The following is a 23682-nucleotide window of genomic DNA, read 5'->3' on the forward strand; positions in this document are numbered from 1 at the left end:
GCCGGCCAATGCCAGTAGTGCCAGGAGGAAGGGGAAGGGGCGGGGCCGCAGCTCGACCTCGCAAACCCCTGGGGGGCGCTGCACACTCCACCACTGCCCCCTGGAGTGCGCAGCTCGAGCTCCCACTTTGGACGAAGAAATTAGACGACGATGGCAGCTACCGCATCGGAGGCGCCGGAAGCCTCGGCCCAGGCCCAGGCCCAGGCCCAGGCCCAGGCCCAGGCCCAGGCCCAGGCCCAGGCCCAGGCCCAGGCCCAGGTCCAGGCCCAGGTCCAGGCCCAGGTCCAGGCCCAGGCCCAGGATCAGGTCGAGGTCCCAACAGAAGAGGAGGCAGCAGAGGCAAAAGCAAAAGCAATGGAGGAAGCCGCGGCCGCCGCCTCCCCTGCGAATGAGGGTGAAGTTCTGGAGGCCCAGGTCATCTCCGCTCCACAGAAGGCGGTGAGTACGGAGCGGAGCCCTGTCCCCCCAGTGCCCGAAGTTCCTTCGACATCAGCGGCATCCTCAGCTCAAGATCCAGCGGCGGCGGTCACAGTGGACGCTCCCAGGAAGCGCCGCGGCAGCCGTGCGTTCATCGACATGTCTCTGGGTGAGTGGACCGGGCGAGCTGGGACGGGAGCGGGGAGGGGCAACCGCGGCCTGCTGGCCCTTTCCGATCCTCAGTCTTTCCTGGGCCTCCGGGCCCTGTAGGAGCTTTCTTCCCACCCCAGAGGAGACCCTGGGCGGGGCGGGAGAGCCAGGCGCTCGGATTGCCCAGGGCCTCCGGCCAACTGCCCGGTAGCTGGTGACCATACCCGCTTAGGCCTCCGCCCCGCCCCTTTGGCCTGCGCGGCTCTGCTTGTCAGGAAAGCCCGGGGCTTGGTCGCGGGCTTTCGGGGGTAGTCATCTAGTGGCTACCGCGGCCCTTAACCTTAACCTTAACCTTGGCCGCCGCCGCCGCCGCCTCCCCCTCCTCCTCCTCCTCCTCCTGCCTCTCCCCTGCCCCCCACCACCTCGTGCTCCCGAGGGGAGTAAAGGAAAGGGCTGAAGCAAACGAAAGGCCCTTGAAAACAGCCCCCAAAATACTTTTGGGGTTTAGCAGAGGAGTTGCCGCCCAAGCACATGGCCTGGGTGCCTTCTCAAAAATGTTTCAAGAACCAGTTAGGATTCGTTTCTGGAATTTTTAAAGGGCTTTTTGAAAGTTAAAGTAACTCTTTCAACTTCAAATGGCGTCGATAAGCTTTACATGGTGTCTTTTTGGAAATGGCGTTTTTGAACCTAAAATAGTGTTTTCAAACTTAAAGTAACGTCTTCGAACTTAAAATGGTGTGATAAGCTCTAGATGACGTCTTTTTTTTTTAAATGGCAGACACAAAATGCCTTTGTTTTCTCAGCCATTTTGTGAGTTGTTTGTGGGGTGGATGAACAAGCTTTGCTTTTCAGCCACTGTACGGTTCTTTTTTCTTTTTTTTTTTCTTTGATTTTTTTTTTTTTAACCTTACTCTTCCTTTGTAGCCTCCTTGAGATTCTGGTGTAGGATATTGGTTCAAATCTGAGGTTCAGTAGTAGATGATCATGGGCTGTCCCTTCTCTTTGGGTCTTACTTTTCTCCTCTATAATATGGGCTTTTTTTTTTTACTACAAAAAAATCATTTATTGCCTTTTTCCTCTGGAAAAAAAAATCATTTATAAGATCAGGTGTATGCATGTAAAAAAATATGCAAAACATAGTTTTAAGTTTAATATGCATTATTAGCATACTTTTCATCACCTTCTTAAATCTAGACAATCAAAATGACAATAACCAAGCCATGATGTGTAGCATTTGCTGATTTCCCTGGTGTAAATGCTTACTTTGAAAATTTAACAGTCTATTTTCATGATCGGTATGAGCTGACTCCAGCAATGATATGATGCAAATATGTTACTAATAAGTCACTTATTACTTTAATGAATTATTCTGCACATAGATCTATATCCGTGTTTATGACTTAAAACACGTAACTCCTAGCAGACAGGCTCCCAACATAGGGATCGGTGCAACTCGGTGCTCATTAAGTATTTTTTTAAAAAGTCATCCTGGGAGTGAGGGGGAGAAAAATTTAAAACTCAGAAGCTTACAGAAGTTATTATTGAGAAATCAAAATAAATTAATAAAAAAAGAAATGCTGAAAACATTTTAAAAAATAAAAAATAGTCATCCTATCTCATTTTTATAAATTACTTCACAGCAATATAGACTGCTTTCTTCACTACTATAGTGCAACTATTATTAGCCTGAATTTATAAATGAAGGAAATACCAGAGGTTATGGGCTTTTCTAACTAAAATATGTTATCCTGAAACTCCAGCCATTTTTTTAAAGAAATCTAGAAACTTAAAAAAAAATATATCCAAGCAGAGCCTTTGCATATAGAATGAAAAGATTAATGACCAAAGTGCTGCATCCTGATAAACATGAAAAATAGATAGAGGCCACGACTGTAAACTGGTCCAGTGCTTCAAAGTTATTGAATCTCTGAACTCTCAATGCATAACCCACATTATTGAGATTGGAGAAGACATAAATTTGTGATGTAAAGATTTGCATTTCTGAGGTTCACTAACTAATGAGAGCTAGCCAATGGGCTTAACTTAAGAAAGCAGTGGAAAGAGGTTTTAAGCAATTCAAACAGAATTCAGGGACTTAAAATTTTCAGAAATGGAAGCTGCTAAGTACAACTTAATGCATCTTGGAGATCCCATATTTTGAAGTTGGTTGTAATAAGACCAGGTTTGGAAAGATGTTAGTGGAATCTTCTACTTGAAAGTTAGGTACAGAGTTAGGGTTATAAACAACATTTTTTTTTTTTTGGGGGGGGGCTAGGCAGTGAGGTTAAGTGACTTGCCCAGGGTCACACAGCTAGTGTTATGTATCTGAGGTCAAATTTGAACTCAGGTCCTCCTGAATCAAGGGTGGGTGCTCTATCCACTGCACCACCTACCTGCTCCTAGAAACGGGATTTTTAAAGCAAGGAAATTAGAAACAGAGTTAGAAAAGTAATTAAAAGCAGGGGAACAGAGTTAGAAACAAGGTTAGATACATGTTAAAGCCTTCCTTCAAACTCCCATAAAACATCTGCCTCTTCAGTGTCTTAAAAATAGTATATCACTTGCCATTGATTGGGCTTGAGCTTACCTGGAAAGGATGATTTGGAAGGGGGGAAAGGAAAGAACTCCAGGCAGGAAGAATAACACATTTAAAGTCTCAGAGATAGAATTATGCCTGGCACCAACATGACTGACTGAAACTTAACTGGGATACAAAGAGCATTAAGTGGGGCAGCTAGGTGGCCCAGTGAATAGAGCTCTGGCCTTGGAGTCAGGAGGACCTGAGTTCAAATCCACCCTCAAACACTACTGGCTGTGTGACCCTGGGCAAGTCACTTAACCCGGATTGCCTCACCAAAAAAACAAAAACAAAACAAAGAGCATTAAGTGTCAGTGTAGGAGTAGCATACGTAAAGAATACCTACATTTGGAAATAAGGACCCAAATCAAAACCTTCCCATTGCTACTTTACTGCATGGATGACTTTGGACAAGTAAGTTAACCTCTCTGTACCTCAGATTCTTCATTAGTAAAATGGAGGAGTTTGATTAGATGACGTGTAAAGTCTCTTGCAGCTCAAAATATTATGATCCTAACACACACAAAAATAAGGATATGGACACTCAGATAATGGAGAAGCTTGAAAGCCAGGAAGAGAAATTTGATCTTGCTATAACTGAGCCATTTGAGGTTCTTGAGCAATAGAATGACATAACAAAAGTTCTAGTTTGGGAAGATGAACCTGGCAGGGCTAATCCAAGTGTGAGGTGAGGAGACCCAGGACTGAGGTGACAACCGCTGGATTGGGGGAGGAGGCATTTAGAAGGATGTAGGGATAAAGGAGAGAAGTGAATTACTAGAAGATTTTTTAGTTTAGTTCTCGCTGGAGATTCATGGGGTTTTATGCTGGAAGGAATCTTAAAGCTCACCTGGGTTAACCACTTTGTTGCATTGTTTCTTTTCCTCATTTTTATTTTATTGATGCTGTTGGTTTTCTGCACCACAGTCACTTCCCAATCCCCCTGCTCTCTCCCTCCCCAAAGAAAAACTGTTAAGCAAAAGCAACCATCCTAGGGCCCACCTCTGCTGGGTGTGTGAAATTCCACACCTCTAGTCCAGGGCTTCTTAAATTTTCCCCACTCTGGACCCCTTCAGCGCTTCCTAAACTGTGGGTCGAGACCCCATATGGGTCTAGTCCACCACCTCCCTCCCAAGGAGAGGGAAGCATATTTCATCTTCAGTGCTCTGGAACCAAGGTTGGTCTTTGCGTTTAATCTCAATTCTAACGTCTTTTTATTATCAATTCTATTTACTTTTTGTAGTCACTGTATATATCATTCTTGTGACTATTTGCTCTGTGTCATTTCACACAAGTCTTTCAATGACTTCCTCTAAGTCCTCATCTCTTATGCTGTGATAATATCCCATTCGATTCCTATTTCACAGCATGTTGCCATTCCTCTGTCCATGGATATCTGTTCCAGTATGACCATGCCTAGGGATCAGGGGATGAGAGGGCATGAACAATTTATTAACTTTGCATGCAGAATTCCAAATGATTTTCCAGAAAGCTTGCACCAATTCATAGCTTCTACCAGTGCATTAATGTGCCTGTGTTCTCACAGCTGCTTCAGGCATTTTGCTGGGTGTGAGGTGAAAGCTCAAGGTAGTTTAATTTGTGTCCCTTATTATTAATGATTTGAAGTATGTTATCATATGAGTGATAACTTCTAGTTCTTCCTTTCTAAACTCTTTCTTCATAACCATTGCCCACTTATCTGCCAGGCAGTGGCTCACATATTGTACTGTGGATGTCAGGCTCTCACCAGAGATGCTAGATGCAAAGATTGTTTTTCATACTACATTGCCCCTGTTCTAGCTGTTTTGATTTTGCAGGGGAGAAAAGTTTTGTAATTTTATATAATCCAAAAAGCCTACTTTGTCTTTTGTGATACATTGTTTGGTTCTAATTTCTCCCCCTAACCTCTGAACATACATTTGTTTACATATGATGTGATTTTAAAAATAACAAAAATTTGCATAGGAGCCCTCCCCCAGGCAACAAGTATGGTAAGTGAAAGCAATAAAAACTTTGAAGGGAGCAGTGAAGATGGGGTGAAAGCAAAGGTTTATTGCTGCCTGTCCATAGGAGCTCTTCTGAGATCCTGAACATAGCCACACTCAAGACTCCAGTGCCAATTAGAAATCCTTCCTCAGTTTGCCTGCCTTGTAATTTTACTGCTAAATTCATCAGGCCTGAGGCACTGTTTGGATCTGTTAGACCAGGGGTAGGGAACCTGCAGCCTGGAGGCCACATGTGGCCCTCTAGGTCCTCAGTCATCTTTGATTCAGTCAAAGGGCTGCAGGTGTTCCACCCCCCCCCCCACATATGATCGGCTCCTTGATAGTAAGGATTGTTGCACTCTTTGTATCCTGGCACAGACCCTGGCACACAGTGGTTGGTGCATAGGCACTTTACAGTGCTTGGTGACTAAGTGATTGACCAACCCCATGACACATCCATGTGTTTGCTGTTATGTTAGGTGTTGGGTAAGAGTTTCTCTTCTCCTTATGCCAGTTCTTCGATTGGAACAGTCATCAGGTTATAATAAATATGTTAGTATAGCCCCCAAAAAAGCCCCAGGTAGATTTCAGGTGATTCTAGAGTAGGGAAACTACAGGGATTCTAAGAAGATTGTCACTTCCCACCCTCCCCCTTTGAATACAAAGCACTTCCAAGGTTAAAATTTCCTCACAATTGATGTTATCAGGTACTGGTGTCTGGGCTCTGTAACAGCTGAGGCTAAGGCTGAGGCCAGACCTGTTCTGCTGGGGCATCATTTAGGTATTAAGGAACAAAGACAGTAGATTAGCAGAGTTGAGATGAGAGGCTTGCTTGATACCCTGCTTTTCCTTATTGTTGAGGAGCTGTATGTGGGTAGATCATGGAGGGAATGGCAGGCTTGTTTAAAAATCTGGTCTTATAGGGGCAGCTAGGTGATGCAGTGGATAGAGCACCGGCCCTGGACTCAGGAGGACCTGAGGTCAAATCCGGCCTCAGACACATGACACTTACTAGCTGTGTGACCCTGGGCAAGTCACTTAACCCCGATTGCCTCACCAAAATGAATGAATGAATGAATGAATGAATGAAATCTGGTCTTATATCCCACAAACCCATTACTTTGTGCTGACCTGATAATCCTGATTGTCTAGTCTAGGGAGGAGGCACTCAGCAGGCAGTATGTACTAAAATGAGTTGCAGTAACAATGACAATGACTTTCTTACAAAAGAAAGTCAATCATAATATAATATATACTATAAGTATTATATTTCATATGATACTTTAGAGCAATAGGCATTGCTCAACATATATAATATATCTGTTGTTTTGTTTTCCAGTTGTGTCTGACCATGACCCCATTTGGGATTTTCTGGGCAAAGATACTAGAGAGGTTTGCCATTTCCTTCTCCAGCTCATTTTACAGATGAGGAAACTGAGGCAAACAGGGTAAAGTGACTTGCCTAGGGTCACACAGCTAGTAAGTGTGAGTCCAGTTTTGAACTTAGGAAGATGTATCTTCCTGACTCCAGGCCTGGCACTCTATCCACTGTGCTACCTAGCTGCCCATTATATAATATAATGACATAATATAAAATTATATTATTTATTGCTATAAATTAATTATCTGTGAATATGACAAAGATCTGTGATTTCTTCAATGGAGAAGTCTCTCTTCACCAAAACTGTAATCTAGTAACTGGGTCCTGTGTTGTTGCCCGACGCACATAAAAATGAAATCACTTGCACAGGGTCACATCTAGGAAATTTCAGAGACAAGATCTGAACTCAGAGCTTCCTTTGAAGTCTCAGGATCTAGGTTCATATGCCATCTCTGTGTGACCTTCCCAGTTCTAAATCTGTGATCTTGTGATCTTGTCAGTAAGTCAGCCAACATTTGTTAAATGCTAAGTACTGGATCTTCCTGATTCCAAGCCCAGCATTCTATTCTGTATGGTACCCTGCCTCCTATCAAAATTGAAGTCATAGCTCTGGAGGGTTTTTTTGGTATAGACAGAAAAGAAAGTGGGCTGATCATGTGGCAAGAGCAAAGGACCCCAATGGTACTTGTGAAATACACAAAAAAAAAAAAACCCAAACCCCAGAAACCTTAGAGGAAGGCCTTTAGCCCATTGGGTGACTCCTCTGGGGAGAGTGTGCAATGAAATATGGGAAAAATGGCACAGGGTCAGGAAGCAGGGATGGATTGAAATCTGCCTTGATATTGATGGAGAATTGGTTCTGTGCATGAGATTCCTGATGCTGTTGAGGCATCGCCATTGTCTGATGCTTTTCAGATGGACTCCTGGGAGGTGAGGAGAGTGAAGTCCCCCAAAGAACAGATCTATTTACCTTAGCAAATAGACATAGATGTGAATTCTTTTAAAATAGGGCTTTCTATTTATGAAGATGAGGGACTCCTTGATCAGTCAATCTGGTGAAGCCTGGGGACCCCTGCTCAGAATCAGGTTTTTAAATGTATTAACTAAAATACATAGGATTGATTACAAAGGAAACCAGTTATGCTGAAATACAAGAATTCAACTATTTGTTTAAAGTTCATGGGATGCCTGGTGAAGTGCCTCTGAGTAACTCAGTTCAGGCAGCACTTCTTAAGCACATCCTGCATGCCAGGCGCCATGCCAGGAGCTGAGGATACAGACAATCGGTGAGCAGTTCCTTTCTCAAGGAGCTTCTATTCTTTGGGGTAGACAGTATGTACACGTGTATACTCATGCAAACGTATGTACATATACACCCAGTTATATATAAATCACTTCACTTGGGGCTAGAGAATGGGCATGCATTATTCTCTCAAATGATGAATCAAAGGCCTCATAGAGATATTTAGGAAACACATTTAACTGGCTTGGAAAAATTCTATTTTCTCCGTGGTAGCTTTCCCTTTTTATCATGTTTGTTGTACAATTGAATTCTGGGTCAGCTGCGTGGCTAGTGCTGAGGACAGAGGGAGCAATGCTCAAGTAGACTATAGGAAAACTGGCTATTTTTTTCCACTTGGGATTTTACATTTAAAATATGAATTCAGTTTTCATGTGAGAGAGGGCATAAACCTCCCATTCCCAACCATTTAAGTGTGTACGTGAGTTGCTTCATATTCCTAGCACATGCAGTTACAAATGTGTAAGTAGGGGCAGCTTGGTAGATAGAGCACCAGCCCTGAAGTCAGGAGGACCTGAGTTCAAATCCAGCCTCAGAGCAAACACTTGACACTTACTAGCTGTGTGACCCTGGGCAAGTCACTTAACCCCAATTGTCTTAAAAAAAATTAAAAATGTATAAGTAACAAAACTATATCCTTAGACAGTAGGAATATAGAACTACAGAGACCAGAGATTTTGGAAGCTAGACATATGTGACCATATTTCAGAAGTTTTCTTGGCCCTGCCTCTCTGGAGAGGACCTTTTTCCTGATCTAATGGTGTTACCTGTTTATCAGTGAGGCAAGTGGGCTTTTCATCTGATAATCCTCCGTCTCCCTAAATGACCAGTTAACCTTTTTTTCTAAATACATTTTATTGATATCTTTTGTTTGTACATCACTTATATTTCCCAATATGTCCCTTCCAGTGTCCCTCCCTTATGACAAAGAATCAGTCAACCAATCAATAAATAAATATGAGCACTGCAGAAATCTGATGTTGTACACACTGGAGATGAGAGACAGACACGGTGTGGTATGAGGGGAACCAAGACAAGGCCCGGCAGCTTTGCCGCTTTGCAAGACGTGAGCTGAAACTTAGAATTGTTTTGCTTTGTTCTTATTTGTGACAAGGAGTAAGCTTTCACACAGTTTGTTGTATGCATGTACATACATATATACACATATCTGTATCTACCTATCTATCTATCTACTCACACATATGGATGTGTTTTGTACAGCATAAACAAAAAAGTCAGAGAATCCAGGATGGTTAAGAAGGGGGAGGGTACTAGCAACTGGAGCAGAAGGTGGTACTTGAGCTGAATCTTGGCACAAATTGCATTGGGTGAAGGGAGGAGGCCTCAGAGTTTTACCTGTTCTTGACCTTCTCCATCTTTGAGCTCTGTGGAAAGGGATATCTGGGCTTGTACAGCTTTGAGAACATACGCTTTCACACACATATAGCACATGCCATTTGAGCTGCTTCACACATATGACCCTGAATCCCATGTCCAGATTTACAAAAGTTGGAAAGTTTGTGCTTGTTCACTCTCTAGTCCCATACTTGAATATAAAGAAGCCCTTCTCGTTAAGAATGAGAGCTGGCACTAACATAGCATTTTCAGGGCTTGCCAAGCACTTTACAAGCATTATCTTCTTCAGTCCTCACAATCTTGGGAAATGGGTGCTATTATAACACTCATTTACAGAGGGGGACCCTGAGGTGACCTGCCCTGGCTCACATAACTTGGTAGTTTGTAAGACTGCGTTTGGACACAGGGCTTCCTGACTTCCCATGCAACGCCCTCTTCTATGTACTAGGCTGCCTTGATGTGTCCGAGGGACCCTGGTCTACCTAGTGATTCTTTAAAGAGGGAGAGGTAGTAATGATCATAAGAATGATTGATGAGGATGGTGATGATGACAGCAGCTTTGCCTTTCTCTGGTGCTCCAAGCATAGTTGGCAAAGCGCTCATCGCCCGGTGACCCTGTGTGGTGGGTAGAGTTCAAAGGAATTCATCCACTCAATAAACCTTTATTAAGCGCTCATTATATGGCTAATACGTGTGGGCACTCTGGCTCCCCTTGAGGTAACTTCTGACAGTACAGCTCAAAAGCCATCTAGTCCGACCCTCTTGTTTTATAGATGAGGACACTGAGACCCAGGGAGGCTGGATCACAGCCTGCTGCTCTTCTTCTGTCTAGCAGTGCGCTCTTGCTGAACTAGAGTTATTGCTTGTACTCTCTGGCCTGCGTCACCTCTTGGACTGCCGGGTTTCCTGCATTCTGCTTGAGTATTGCTCCCTCTGTCCTCAGCTCTAGCCCCTCAGCTGATCCAGAATGCAATTGCACAATAAACATGATAAAAATGGGAAGCTACCAGAAAGAAAATTGAATTTTTCCTAGGTGGTTAAACGTGTTTCATCAACACCCATGGTTCTACCCCTGAAAGCTTAGTTACAAAGGCATTTACAGGGCTGGGGAAAGAGTCGCTTCAGAACTGAGCCAGAGAACCAGGATAGCTGGCAGAGCATCTGACAGGAGGCCCATCGTCCTGCCCCTCTACTCTGCTTTCTGTCATGTGACCAAGGCCAATAGTGCTGTCTGAGGAAACTGACGCCTAGGGACATTGAGTGACATAGGAAGTGTCAACAGCAGGATTGGCAGTTGTGGATGGCGTTGAATATTTTGAAGTGTTTATATTGTTCCTCTCAGGGCTCAAAACCTGGGGGTCTGTCAAGAGTAGGAGGCATCTTTGTAATGTCTGTTTGAAAGTGATCCCACAGGAGATGAAGACAGTCACCATCTTCTGATGGGCACCCCATTCTTTTTATTGCTCTGCTACTGTTTCTCCTTTCTGCCAGCTTTTGTTCCTCTATCATAGTCAGATCTCTCTAACACTGAAGTAGCCTGGGGGGGTGGGGTTGGGGGGACAGAAATCTAATGATTCCTCACCTTTCTCAGCACTTTCCTTCCAACCACCCAGTGAGGAAACTGAGGTTCAGAGAGATAAGATGATTTGGTTGGACAACATGGCAGCCCAAGCAAGGCATCTCTCCAGGGCACTGCCAGGCCTACACAGCTGCTAGCTCTGGTCAGGCAAAAAGGGAACAAATTGGGGAGGCCATAATGGGGTTCACTCGATGCTAGGTTAACAGATTTAGAGCTGGATGGGATGCTAAAGGTCAATTAGTACAACCTGTTCATTTTACAGAGGAGACCCAGGCGCAGAGAGGTTCAGTGACTTGCCCAGGATCCCAAGGGTGCTATGAGTGTCTGAACATTTGTGCATCCTCTTAGATTCTGCATATGAAAATAGGAGCCTCTGTGGCCTTGTGGCACATGCAGCCCTCCCTGGCCCCTAGTAGCAGGGGTCGTAGGCCCTCAGCATCTGAGGGGTGAGACTTTTCTGGAAGGAGGGGGGAGGGCTTTTTTTTTTCATGTTGTCCAAGAGGATGTCTTATGAGGGAACTCCCTGCTATAGAGTGGAGATTCTAGAGTTGAAATGGGTTGGAGAGGATGGAACCCAGCAGATGGGAAAAAGGGAAAGGGCAGGGAAGTGTTGGCAACAACAGTTTCCCAACTCAGGTACTGGAAAGAATAAGCCTGTAGAAGATGCTACAGGCCATTGCTTTGGGTGCCAAGGGCCTGACAGAGCAGAGGCTTCACGAGGTATTCTCAGTAAAGGCAAATTAACTGATTGCCAGAGTTTGGAAACATTGTAGTATCACAGGAACCTCTGAGGTCATCTATTCTAATGTCTTCATTTTACAGAAGAGGGCTCTGAGGCCCAGAGAGATCAGTGACTTACTTAAGGTCACACAACTAGTAAGAGCTGGAATTTGGAGGCAGGTCTTATTACTCCCAATCCAGTACATTGAATATTTCAGGGTGACAAGAGAGCTAAATGCCTGGGGGTCTCTTTTAGGGGTCTGAGCAAAATTGTGCCAGGGACACTCAATGGCCTTGGCCTTGCAAACTTCTTTCCTGGAACTCTTGGCAGCCTCTGCTTGTCCTCAGATGCCTAGCTTATTCCATGTTCCCAAAGGGCCTTGCTTTCTTAACTGGATGTCCAAGTGCAGTGTTACCCAATGAAATTCAAGGTAGGATTCTTTATGTTCACTTGGGGTATTTGTCTCAAATGAGGGCCTCTTGAAGATAAAATCTTCGACACCCAAGGTCATTAATTTACGTTGGTGGAAGTGTAGGTGATGCGCGAGAAGGGTGAATGAGAGTGTACAACACTGTGCCTCAGGTCCTGTGGCTGCCCCTGCACTGCTGCCCACCGACAAAGTCTTTGAAGGCTGGTAGGTAGAGCCAACTGGTGAACATCTATCTGGTGGTGTACTTCAGAGGAAATCAGGACTCTGGACCACTTCCCCCACAGCTGCAATAACATTTCATCAGCACCTTTATGCTTCTGCTAAGGTACAAGCCTGTGTATGTGAAGTTACCATCAATTTGCCTAACAGCCTTCCTTTAAACATTTTTTTCACCAGGAGAATAGCATTTCTGGTGCTACCATTCATCAGTTCTTTGGGGTTTTCAAAGTGCCCCCCACCCCCATCTGCTTTGGGTAGAATCATTCTGTAGTATGCCCAGCTGACACTCATGTCTGTGTTTCCCCTTCCAGATGATATCATAAAGCTCCAACGGAGGGAGCAGGTCCTGGGCCAAGCAGAGCAAAATGGATGGAGAGGGTTTGCCAGAAACAGAAACCAGGCTTACGACCAGACATCTGGATTTTTCAATGGTTAGCCTCAAAATTGTTATTTTATGATAGACTCACTAACTAACCTTACCAGGCTGTAAAAGCAATCTGAATCACTTCAGGTGGCCTTGGGTAGCACGTCGGGGAACTTGGGTTGTGGCTTAGTTCACTAGTCTTGGCGATGGCTGCTGACCTAGTCACCCACGTTGGGTGAAATGAAAAAGCTCCGTCTGCTTTGCTTGTCATCATCGGGGCTGTTGGCCTGATCTGAACCATTGTTTAGGGCCTGTTTTGCCCTTGGCAAGTCCAACTTCATGGTCCATAATATTGCTGAAGAGGGAGAACTGGCTGCTATCAGGTCATCAGCAAACCTAACAGAAGCTTCGAAAAATGCTTATCTTCATTTGTAGGGAGTTGGGGCTCAGGTCCAGCCCCAGCCCTGTCAACCAGTTTGGTACATACCTTTTCATAGGCATTTACTGGGTATCACTACGTGGGATGAGTGGTTTCAAGAAATGAGAGTCTTCTCAGGACTCTGGACAGACGGTCAGAAAGCGCCTGAGGGTTTTGGCCAGTGAAACCCTTCACTGAGGGTCTATATTAGAATATCTTACCAGCTGCCTCCCTCAGACACTCCCAGTACCCCAAAAGGAATCTTCTTAGAGAGGGGCAGAAGCCACGGTGAGAAAGCCCATAGTTAAGCAAACAAAGGAGACTTCTGAATCCACTGGATAATCTAAATAGCTATTCCAGCTCACTGGAAGAGAAATGTATGATTGGGATCATTATTCAGCTGAGTCAGCCCAAATATTTTTCTTTTACCTGAAATATTCATATAATCCTGCCCAGAGTGGTTTTATTCCCTTCTGTGATCTGCAGGAAGACCTGAGTTCAACTCCCAGAGGGGTGACTTTAAGATTAAAAGTTGTCGAGAAGGTGCCAATCTGTATCAGGAGGTGGGGTTCCCTCACCAGAAACTCCCTGCCCTGATAAAATCCCAAGTCTGCACTTCCCTTAGCACTTCCCCCCCTCCCCCCTCCTTTCCTCTCCTCCTTTCTCCCTCCCCCCGTCCTCCCCTCTCCCTTCCCCCTTCTCCCCCTTCCTTCGTCCTTCCCACCTCCACTTTCTCCCCCCTCCCTCTTTCCCCTTTCCCTCCCCTCTCCCTTCCCCCTTTCCCCTTTGTCCACCCTTACCTCTCGTCCCCTCCCCCTCCCCCCTCCATTGATCTGCAGGCTTCTTGTTTTCTGCTTCACTGGCTGCAGATAACAAACCTAAATGGCATTTCCAGGACTTGGCTGTCCTCTTCTGATTTCCATGCTGTTGCTTTGGCCTTTAGTTTATCCCTTATAAATTGGGTGTTTCTAGGAGACGGCATCTATTTTAAGCAGGTGCCTGACGTCCTATTTCTGGTCCATCATGGCAGGAAGGCAGTCGTCCTCCCTGGGTACAGTATGTCAGATTCCCTTCGATTGGCAGGAAGGTTGGGCGCTCTCCATTGCAGTTGCTTTCAGCAGGACATTAGGCTGAAGCTCCCCTGCCCAGCAGCAGTGCTGAGCTCAATCAGAGGGCTGCTGGGAAGAATTCACTGGAAAGGCAGATTAGACCTTTTGCCAAGCCCACTCTATGACTTCCGGAGCCTGGGAGCATAACAAAATACTGCTGGGAGCTGTGCTGAGTTAGTGCCTGATACATACAGTTGGTCATTATGTTCCTAGGACCCCAGCGATTGAGGAGGTGGCTTGGACACCAGAATTATTACAGAACTGTTCAGAATTCACACAGGCCAAGAGCGTTTCCTTTCATCCCTAGGTGGATCCCAGGTGACAGAAACAATGCAGCTTTTGAGGTAAAGCAATGATCAATATTGGGTGACTCCCAGATGTCTTGTAAATGTGCATGATTTCTTCCTAGATTGCCCCCCACCTATGGAGGGCAGGGACTGGCCTAGGGCTTAGCATCTTTCTGACCCCAGCCATGCCCAAGGCAGTCCCAGCAAACAATTTAGATGCTTGCTTATTGATTTTACTTCTGTACCTTTTTTTTTTTTGGGGGGGTTACATTTGTCATTTGATGTTTGGGCACTGCTAAAAATAGAAATCAGGAAGTCTAGCTAAATGCTGCTCTTTTAACGGGAGCCCCATAGAGCCATTTTATGTTTCCTACTGCTCTACTGGCTTAGGTCTTCAGTTGTGTTCTAAGACCCATTTTGGCAGACTTCTCAGTGAAACAGATTTCATGTGCGGCCCTGCTTCAGTAGGGTCAACAAGTGAGAGAGATTTCAGTGACAGATAACTGGGCAGCTCCTTCAGTCCTGATGTCATATGGGTGAGCCCACCTCCAGGCAATTCACAAGGAGTCCCAAGCCAGACTCAGAATCTCCAAATTGGGTGAAACCTCAGAGGTCAGCTGGTCCTGAACAAGAACAAGAATTTCCTTTACGAGATGAGGAGGAGGATAGCTGATATTTTTATAATGAATGAAGGTTTGCAAAGCGCTTTACCTATACAATCTCATTTGCTCTTCAATAAGGGGTTATCCATCATTCAAAGGCTATTCCACTTGGGACAAAACCATTTCCTCCCAGGGAGGTGAACTTGGCCTCTCTCTTCAGTCCGCCATGGCAGCTCCTAGGCCAGGTACCACAAAAGTAATTCATTCCTCTTCTGCCTGGTGGCCCAGCAGCTGCTTGACGACATATGTTGAATTGCAGTACTATCAGGAAGGTCGAGCATAATTATTTCACAGTTAAATAAGTGCTTAAAGTTTCCAGTATTTTTTAAGTCTAACAAATTAGCTTTATGTTTTTCAAGATTTTTTTCCCCTAAAAATCAGTAGAACACTGTTTGATTGATGGTTTGGGGGCTTTGGGGCTTTAGAGGGCAGTAGAGAGGAGGGGGTACTGTGGGGCAGAAGACACGAGTTCAAGTCTTGTCTCTGCCACATGCTGACTGTGTGACCCTGAGCAAGTCACTTCATCTCAGAGCGCTCTAGGCAGTTCTCTCAGACTACAAGTTACAGAAGGGATACAGACCCACCTTGCTAGAGAGTGTTTCCTCATCTGGAGTTGGAGTCAGAAAAAACGTGAGTCAAATCCAGCCTCAGACATTTACAAGCTGTGTGACCCTAGGCAAATGACTCAACCTTTCTCTTCCTCAGTTTCTTCATCTGTAAAGTGAGGATAGTAATAGTAGCAGCTACCTGACAGGGTTGTTGTGAAGATCACATGAGGTAATACAGGTAAAGTGATTTGCAAACCTTAAAGTGATATGTAAATGCTGTGATGATGATGCTTACAAGCCATCTTGCTTTGGGTTGGCCCAGATAACCTCAAACTCACTCCTGATTTTCTATTCCTTGAGAGAGATATCAAGGTCTGAGAACAACACTCATAGTGGAATTCTGGCATTTAACCAGATTCACAAAGGTGCTAGTTTATACTCTATCTATATTTTTAATTTTACTAAAATTGGATACATATAGTGATGTGTGTGCCAAAGCTGCAAAGCACTGGATACCCTTTTTGTCTTTATACTTAAAAAATGAGTTCAGTAAAGTTAACCCCTTGGTATCGTCACAAGCACACACAGATCAGGGGCTTGGGGGTCCAAATAAAGCCATGCCCAAGTGAAATTGTGGGGCAGTGTTGAAATTGTTTTGTCAAATGGGGTTTCCTTACAGGGGGATGGCAACAGCGAATCAACAGCTAGGCAGTTCAATAACCAAAACAGCTGGCCTGAGAGATGGAGGAGACAGCTGACATTTGGACCAGCGAGCAAATCATTGCCAAGTAATGCAAGAAGGTAAAAATAGAGTCTTAGTAGATTTCAAGAGCGTTTTCCATATTCCTTTAGTGACAGCTGGATCCGAGTGGCAATTCCATGGCAGCAAGATGTGTCTTTTTGTCATTGAGTAGACTAGAAGCAGCATGGTGGTGGAGAGGGCTGACCTTGGCATCTGGAACACTTGGGTTCTTAGGTCTTGCCTCAAACCCATGGGCAACTCATGGCACATTTCAGTGAGTCAAGCACCTTGTGTGTAACTATGAGCAAGTCCCTGCCTCTCCCCAGGTGTCAGTTTTCTTGTCTTTAAAATTACAAATCTGAACTGGAGGACCTTTAAGCTGGCCACCAGCCCCAGCTCTGGGATCCTCTGATAAGCCTTAGGTCTAATGGAGCTGTTTGCAAATGGCAGTTTCTACACTGCAGAAATCATAGACTGGACTCAACAGAAATAATTTCTACATTACTCTATACTAGAGTCAATATAGATTGGGGGGCAGGACAGACACTGCTCCCCTCAGAGTTGTTTGTCCTTAATAGCCAGATTTTCTCTCCTTTCCAACATGAGAAATTTTAAGGGATTAAGACTACTATGAAAGATAGGCTTTATAAGCCATGCTTTGGGAAAAGATTCTGCAGTTGCCTCTCTAAACTTGTTCTCTCAAGGTCAGCTAGAAGGAGGAGAAGCGAGATTTTTGGGTTTCTTCTTACCAGTTGACACTAAGTTGGAAATAGTCTTTTTTTCTTGCGCTCTCTTATAACATTGTTTGAGTATCTCTCTTCTATGCTTATTGGTGTTTTATTTTCTGTTATATAGTTATTTGTGTACGTCTCTTCTGTCTGTACTAAAATGTAAGCTCCTTGAGGGCAGAAAAGGTCTAAAACTTATTTTTGTATTCTCTTTAGCAAGATAGCACCAGGCCTTGGACATAGTAGGTACCTAAACATTGATTGGCCTAGTTGGTCCTTGAAAAGTAGACTGGCTCACCCCTACCCCCAGGCCTTGGAGTCTCATTATTAAACTCTCTCTTATGGTCCTCCTGTACCAATGTTGGCTATTAGGTAAAGTTTGTCTTTGGAGCTGCCTTTCTTCCTTTGCCTTTTGGGCACACTTCCCCTTCTCCCCCTCTTCAAGTTTTGCAGGCCTGCTCGTGCCTTAGCCCAAGGGCCTGACTCTAAGAACTGAAAAACAATTATCCAGATAATTCAGTTTAGCTTCCTCCCCCCCCACCTCCCTCAAAGGAAAAATCACTTAGGAAGACCAATTCACTTCTTTATTTATTTATTTATTTATTAATTTGCTTATTTATTTATTTATTTTTAGTGAGGCAGTCGGGGTTAAGTGACTTGCCCAAGGTCACACAGCTAGTACTTGTCAAGCATTTGGTCTGAGGCCAGATTTGAACTCAGGTCCTCCTGACTTCAGGGCCTGTGCTCTATCCACTGTACCACCTAGCTGCCCCTGAAGACCAAATAATTTAATAAAATTTGAACTTTGGTCTGAATTTCCTAAATGATGCTCATTGCCTATGAATATGAAAAAATCCAATTTGCCTTTCCCTCCTTTACATTCTTTTTTGTCCTTTTGGTGTGGTCTGGGAGTCAAGAGACCCGAGTTCTAATTCTAGACATGTGGATTTGATCAAAAGACCTGGCCTCAGTTTCCTCATCTATGAAGTAAAGTCAGAGGGTTGAAATAAGATGACTCCCCCCCACCCCCCAATCTCCCTTCTAGCTGGGACATTTCATAATTCACTAATGGTATCTCCTCAGTGTAGCTGAATACCATTTGTGTGGTTAAAAATTATTTCAACATTTCAAGGATCTATTATATTACCAGTACAGGCACTCCTTCCACTAATGGAGATTACAACCCTTCTTTGACTTAGTAGCACAGGGCTTCTTAACCTTTTTTTTTTTTTTGGTGTCACAGACACCATCCCTGATGTCTGGTGAAGCCTCTGCATTCCTTGTCAGAAGCAGGTCTTAAATGCAGTTGGTGTTTAAGAAATGCTGGGGCCTAAAAGGTTATCCCCCTGTGGCCAGCCTGGCCAGTCCTCAGGCATCAGGCACATGGTCCCCCCCCATTGCTGTGCTGATCTTCTGCCCTTTCCACCTTGGCCAAGAGTGACAACCAGAGCTGGCGGATGCTGCCACAGCCTTGGAGAATCCAGGCTTGTCTCCACACCAGGAGTAAGGTTAAAGAATAAATATTACTTTACTAGAGAAGTCATAGGGAACCCAAAGTTAAGAGAGCTAAGGACCTGGCAAGGAGGATCCCTCATCACTCTAATGAGCTCAGGGACAGGGGAACCTTTGCTTAGGACTTGGAGGGCATTTCCCTTTTAAGTCCTCCAAATGCTCGTGAATAATACATCGAGTAGAAAACACAGACAACTTAATGGTTCAGGGTTCCCAAACAAAATAGCTACTTCAGGCCAACTTCCCACCAGCAGTGAGAGACAAAGCAGGACATTGAGGCTGCCCAATGCGAAACACAAGCAGATACTGCCACCACTGAGCCAGTGTGGGCTCTTGGGGAGAGCTGGAGAAACATTCCCAGGGAGATTGTAGACTGATATGGAGCCTTGTATATGTGTCTGTCTGTCTTCTCCCACTCTCCTCTTTCCCTTCCCCTCCCCTCTCTTCTCCTCCCCTCTCCTTTCCTCTCCTCCATACTGTTATTACCTCTAGAATATTAGCTTCACAAGCACAGACCTCAAAAACCATAGCAAGCATTACAGTGATCCTTCTAGAGCATCTTTGAATTTATACAACCTGACTCATGGCAAGATCTCGGTCTGGGAGTGAGTCCCTTGGAAAAACTCCAGGTCAAAGAAGTCTTGGGGCCCAGGACCCTAACATGCTCCATCCCCTCGGAGACAGATAGTTGGCAGAGTTGTCGGCTCCCCAACGCTGCCACCCACATTCTTCCCTTCCCTCCTCATCCCCTTTTTGTTTCCTCATCTCTTCAGTTGTCTTTGGTGAAACGTTGGCTGACAGGTATGAGTTTCACTTGTGGCTGGACAGCAGCTGTTTCTTCATCACTTCTCATTCATTCATAGTAGAAAGTGTACGTGTCATCAGTGGTGATGCGTTCTGGTTCAATCTGGTTGTTGGGAAAACCTGATTTCTTTTAACAAAAAAATTCCAAGTTAGGTTTCCTTAGGCTTCATGATAAACAGTCAGGGAGCCTTCCTGTCTCCGTTGAGATGGCCACATTTGCACCCCCAACAAAGGGCTCATTTGCTCACATGGGCCTCTCTGGCTTTCTCTTATTGGCTTTTGGGGTCAATTTTTAAATCTTGTGGTCAGACTCAGGCCGAAAACATCCATTCTGCATAACTCATTGCTAAGTCATCATTTCATTTCCTACCGAGATGTCTCTGTTTACTATTAACATCAAGTCTTTTGTACCAAACAGAGCAACCAAGCAGAAGCAGCAAAGGGACAGTCAAGTGAACCAGAACCGGGGGGTGAGTGTCACAAGCCACAATCTGGGTTTCATTTTAGAGCTCGTTTTAGCTTTGGTGGGCCTGGTTTCTTCAAATAGCCAGTTTCTGCATCATTTATTTTTGACACAAATATTATTTCCTTAAAATCTGCTTTCTGGCATCAATATGGGAAGAAGCCCTAAAGATCTCAGTTCTGCTACCTATGAACTGTGTAACCTTGAGCAGATCGCCTCATCTGTAAAGAAGAAGGCTGGACTAGGTTCCTGACTCTGTGGTTCCTGCCAGTTCTAAATCCACAAGCCTAATGTTGGTGTGCATCCCAGTACAGCAAGTGTTTGCCATCATCCTGTATGGATCTGCCTCCAAATAATTCCTTTTCCACCACGGCCCTGTGTTACTTGGCTAATAGGCATCAAAATGGAGGGGAAAAGAATGACTGAGACCAAATCAGGACCGGATGACCATCCCTAGACTGGGCCTGGGCCCAGGGTTAGAAGCAGTGAGGCACTGAGTCACACTAAGGCTCGATTTCTGCAGTAATTTTCTAACCATGAGAGCCAGCTGGCCCTAAAATGGGCTGGGCCACCTCAGGAGGGGTGGGCCCCCTCCCTCACTAGAGGGCATAGGAGGCCCACTTGTCAGGCAGTGTTGGGCAGCTAAAGACTGGCTGAGATGGCCTCTGAGGCCCCTTCTGACTCAGAAGTCTGATTTTTCCTTCAGATACCACCACCACACACAGGACAGACATCTCAGGGGAAGTCTCCAAGCCAAAGCAGGTGACTGTGGGCCAGGGTGGAGTTCATCTGTCTAATTCATGGCCAGGGTAGGGGTTGGCCAGGGCTAAATGTCTGTATATGTAGCTTTTCTGACAGGTACCAAGTCCAGATCAAACCCGGATCAGTCCTCACAATTTCTGTTGCCAGTCCTCAGGGAGGCCCAAATAAGCTGTAAGTAAATAGTTCCCACCTTTTGTATTTCAGTCACTAGGGGGGTGTGTGTGTGTGTTTATCTTCGATATGTTCATCTTCAATGTGCACCACCTACATCTCACGGAATTCATTTGAGTCCATTTTCTCCAGCTTCCTCTAGGTAGGGGTGGAGGGAGTGGGAGGACAGCTCCATGGAATACCCCAGCCCTGCTGATTCGGGTGAAGGAAGAAAGGGTGTACCTGAAAAAGTCTTATGGAAAAACTACATTGCTTTGCTGATGCCTCTGCCCTCTGCCTCCCCACTGCCCACAACCAGCCCAAATCAGACTCAGCTATTAGGGTCTAGTTGGATGTGATGTTTAGTGGGCCCAGATTCATGAAGGGAGCTCAGAGACCGTCTGACAGGACCCCTTCATTTTAGAGAGGACACTACAGCCCAGAGAGGGGAAGGGGATGTGCCTCCAGCTGCACAATCAGTTACTCAGCCAGTATTGAAGCATCTCAACTCTGGGCTAATGCTGGGGGCACAGAGATACTTTCTCTGAAAGGGAGCAGCACTGATTTAGTACGTGTCAAGTTTCATTTACAGCTTTCCATGTGTATTTTTAATTGACAGATTCAGAAGAACCAATGAGGAAAGTTCATTTCAAACAAATAAATGGAACTCGCCTAAAATTGAGAAAATTCAGCCCAAAGGGATTTCCCTGAGATACAATTTCCGGGCTGTTGCCAATCAGGTATGGCCAACAAAATTACCCACTGAGATTGTTTACAAGGCACCAAGTAAAAATCCCATGTTCACTTCAGGCTCTGCTTGGACTATACAAGGTCTACTTGTACTGAATAATATAGCAAAGTCTCCATTAACCAGAATCTCCAGTTAACTAGATTTGTGTCTTGCATTTCACTTTTCTGAGGAGACATAAAGGAGACGTGGATTTCAAGTATTTTTTAAACTGCAAAGCATTGTGTGACCCCCAGCTGATGCAGTTAACGTAAGGAGCCCAGGCAAAATGCCTTTGTGGCATTTGCAGGCGAATATGAAAGCCAGGACCTAGGCTGAGTGCTTCACAATATGATGTCATTTAAGCCTCACAGTAGGGTGCTCTTGTTATCCCCATTTTATAGACAAGGAAATTGAGGCAGACAGAGGTGAAGGCAGACAGACTTGCCCAGGGTCACACAGCAAGTCAGTATCTGGGGCCACATTTGAACTCGGGTCTTCTAGACTCCAGGCCCTGCACTCTGTGCACTGTGGTGGCCCCTAGCTGCCTATTCTAGCTGGGGAGATAAGACCTTTCCCTCTGATACCCAGTAGGCCACAAGCCTCAGGAATGGTTCAGACAGTTCATGGCATTTTGAAGAAGGAAGAGAGCACTGACCTCTGACACTGTCAGGGATGGTCTCATGATGACCTGAGCTTTGGAGAAAGAGTAGTAGATGGGTGGAACAATACAAGCAAAGGTGTGGAGGTTAGCAGACATGTTTGAGGGACCAGCCTGGCTGGAAGTGAGGGTCCATGACAGGGTACAATGTAGGACATGGGGTTAGGCAAAGGGCCAAAACTAATTGAACTTATTATAAGCACTGGGGAGCCATGGAAAGTTCTTGAGGGGCTGGAAGAATGTGATGTGTGTGTGGATGTGTAGATGTTCCCAGAATGCTCTGCATCATTTTCTAGCAGACAGTCGGCAGTGGTTGGTTGAGCACCTAAATTTTGTAGGGAGCAAACATACAGAACTGTGCTCCGAGCCTGCTCTGCTGGAGGCATGAAGGCATCATTGCTCCAGCTACACTCCCAGCCCTGTAAGGTTTGGGAAAATTGCAGCTCCCCAGTTGTCCTGAGCTTCGCTTTTCTTTAAGCCACATCTGAAAAGATGGAGGTGTTTTCATATGGGGGAGGGTGTGCAGTAAGCAGAGTTGGAATCTCCAAAAGTATGTGGAATTCTGCTCTCGTCTTGAAGAAATCTTCTACTCATGTTTCTCTTCTACTGCTCCCTGACTAGGAGAGGGAGGAACTTAGGAGATGAGGCACCTTGAGTTCCTCGGCAAGAGGGAAAGCGATGACCATAGGAAAGGACAGGGAGAGGTCATCCCCCTGCCTCTTAACCCAAGACTCCCTCCATGTCTTCCAAAGCTCTTCTCTTGCATGGCCTGGTCACTCCCTTCTACCCCCTCTCTCCCTCTGCTTAGGTGGCCAGGTTCTGAGGGCATTTGGGTAGTATTTACAATTGTTAAATCACAAGGACTAATAGAAGACATTTCTGTTTCTCCTCCACAGACTAAAATTACCCTCAATGAAAGATTCTCTGGCCTGCCCATCCTCCCAAAGGATTTCACAGTTACCAAACCTCGGAACAGAACCGTCACACTGCCTTAAATGTTCACAGCTATGATAATACAGAGTTAGTAGTTGCTTAATGCATTTTTTTTGCCAGAGATAGTTATTTTTCTTCAAATAGTTTGCTGACATAGACTTTCCACTTTATGCTACAGTCTCAGTAATCCATTACTGTTGTGTGTATACATATACCCCAAGGAACAAAATCCCTGTGGGCTCTCTCTCTTCATGTCCGTTTACTCGCAAAGTTGGCAGGTAACATAGGAGACAGAAGGGGTGAAACATCTCCGTGGCTTCTTACAGTCGCACCGTTGTCCTTTCCTCTTTGGGTGCCCTGTAGCAGTGGAGGGTTCGTTCACTCCCAGTTCACTTGTTCATTAAAACTGAGGAACCCATTTCAGATCCTGTTCTACCATTAGAGTAAACTAGCCCACAGGGGCTGCTCTGTCCATAGCCTTGGGAGAGCAGTCACTCAGTCCAGCTGAACTTGACATTTCCAATGGAACATCTGGGACAGACTGTTTGGCATTTCTGTTGACATTAACTGGCATTGGACCTTAACATGGATTTGTAGAGATTTACAGGTAGTTGCATTCTAAGATGGAGCACTGTCTACTATGTGTACACAAACTAAATAAAGACTATGGAAACCAGGCCTTGAGTCCATTTCCAT

General features: G+C 45.1%; 1 protein-coding gene across 1 annotated transcript; it reads left to right on the forward strand.

Moving 5' to 3' along the window:
* Positions 1-100: 100 nt before the first annotated feature.
* On the forward strand, positions 101-23663 carry LOC110192332 (uncharacterized). Its single transcript, XM_020963432.1, has 9 exons — positions 101-586; positions 12428-12547; positions 14221-14351; positions 16184-16305; positions 19709-19760; positions 20460-20515; positions 20600-20686; positions 21285-21405; positions 22950-23663. The coding sequence occupies exons 1-9, from the start codon at positions 151-153 to the stop codon at positions 23046-23048; spliced, it is 1224 nt and encodes a 407-aa protein (XP_020819091.1). The 5' UTR covers positions 101-150; the 3' UTR covers positions 23049-23663.
* Positions 23664-23682: the final 19 nt, after the last annotated feature.

Source organism: Phascolarctos cinereus, unplaced genomic scaffold (genome assembly GCF_003287225.1).
Source record: "Phascolarctos cinereus isolate Bilbo 61053 unplaced genomic scaffold, phaCin_HiC Scaffold_8;HRSCAF=390, whole genome shotgun sequence".
Lineage (NCBI taxonomy): Eukaryota > Metazoa > Chordata > Mammalia > Diprotodontia > Phascolarctidae > Phascolarctos > Phascolarctos cinereus.

Coding starts and splice junctions, on each gene's coding strand:
- LOC110192332 (XM_020963432.1), top strand. CDS start 151: ATGGCAGCTACCGCATCGGAGGCGCCGGAAGCCTCGGCCCAGGCCCAG. Junction 14,352..16,183: donor GAAACAATGCAGCTTTTGAG/GTAAAGCAATGA, acceptor GTTTCCTTACAG/GGGGATGGCAACAGCGAATC. Junction 16,306..19,708: donor TTGCCAAGTAATGCAAGAAG/GTAAAAATAGAG, acceptor TGTACCAAACAG/AGCAACCAAGCAGAAGCAGC.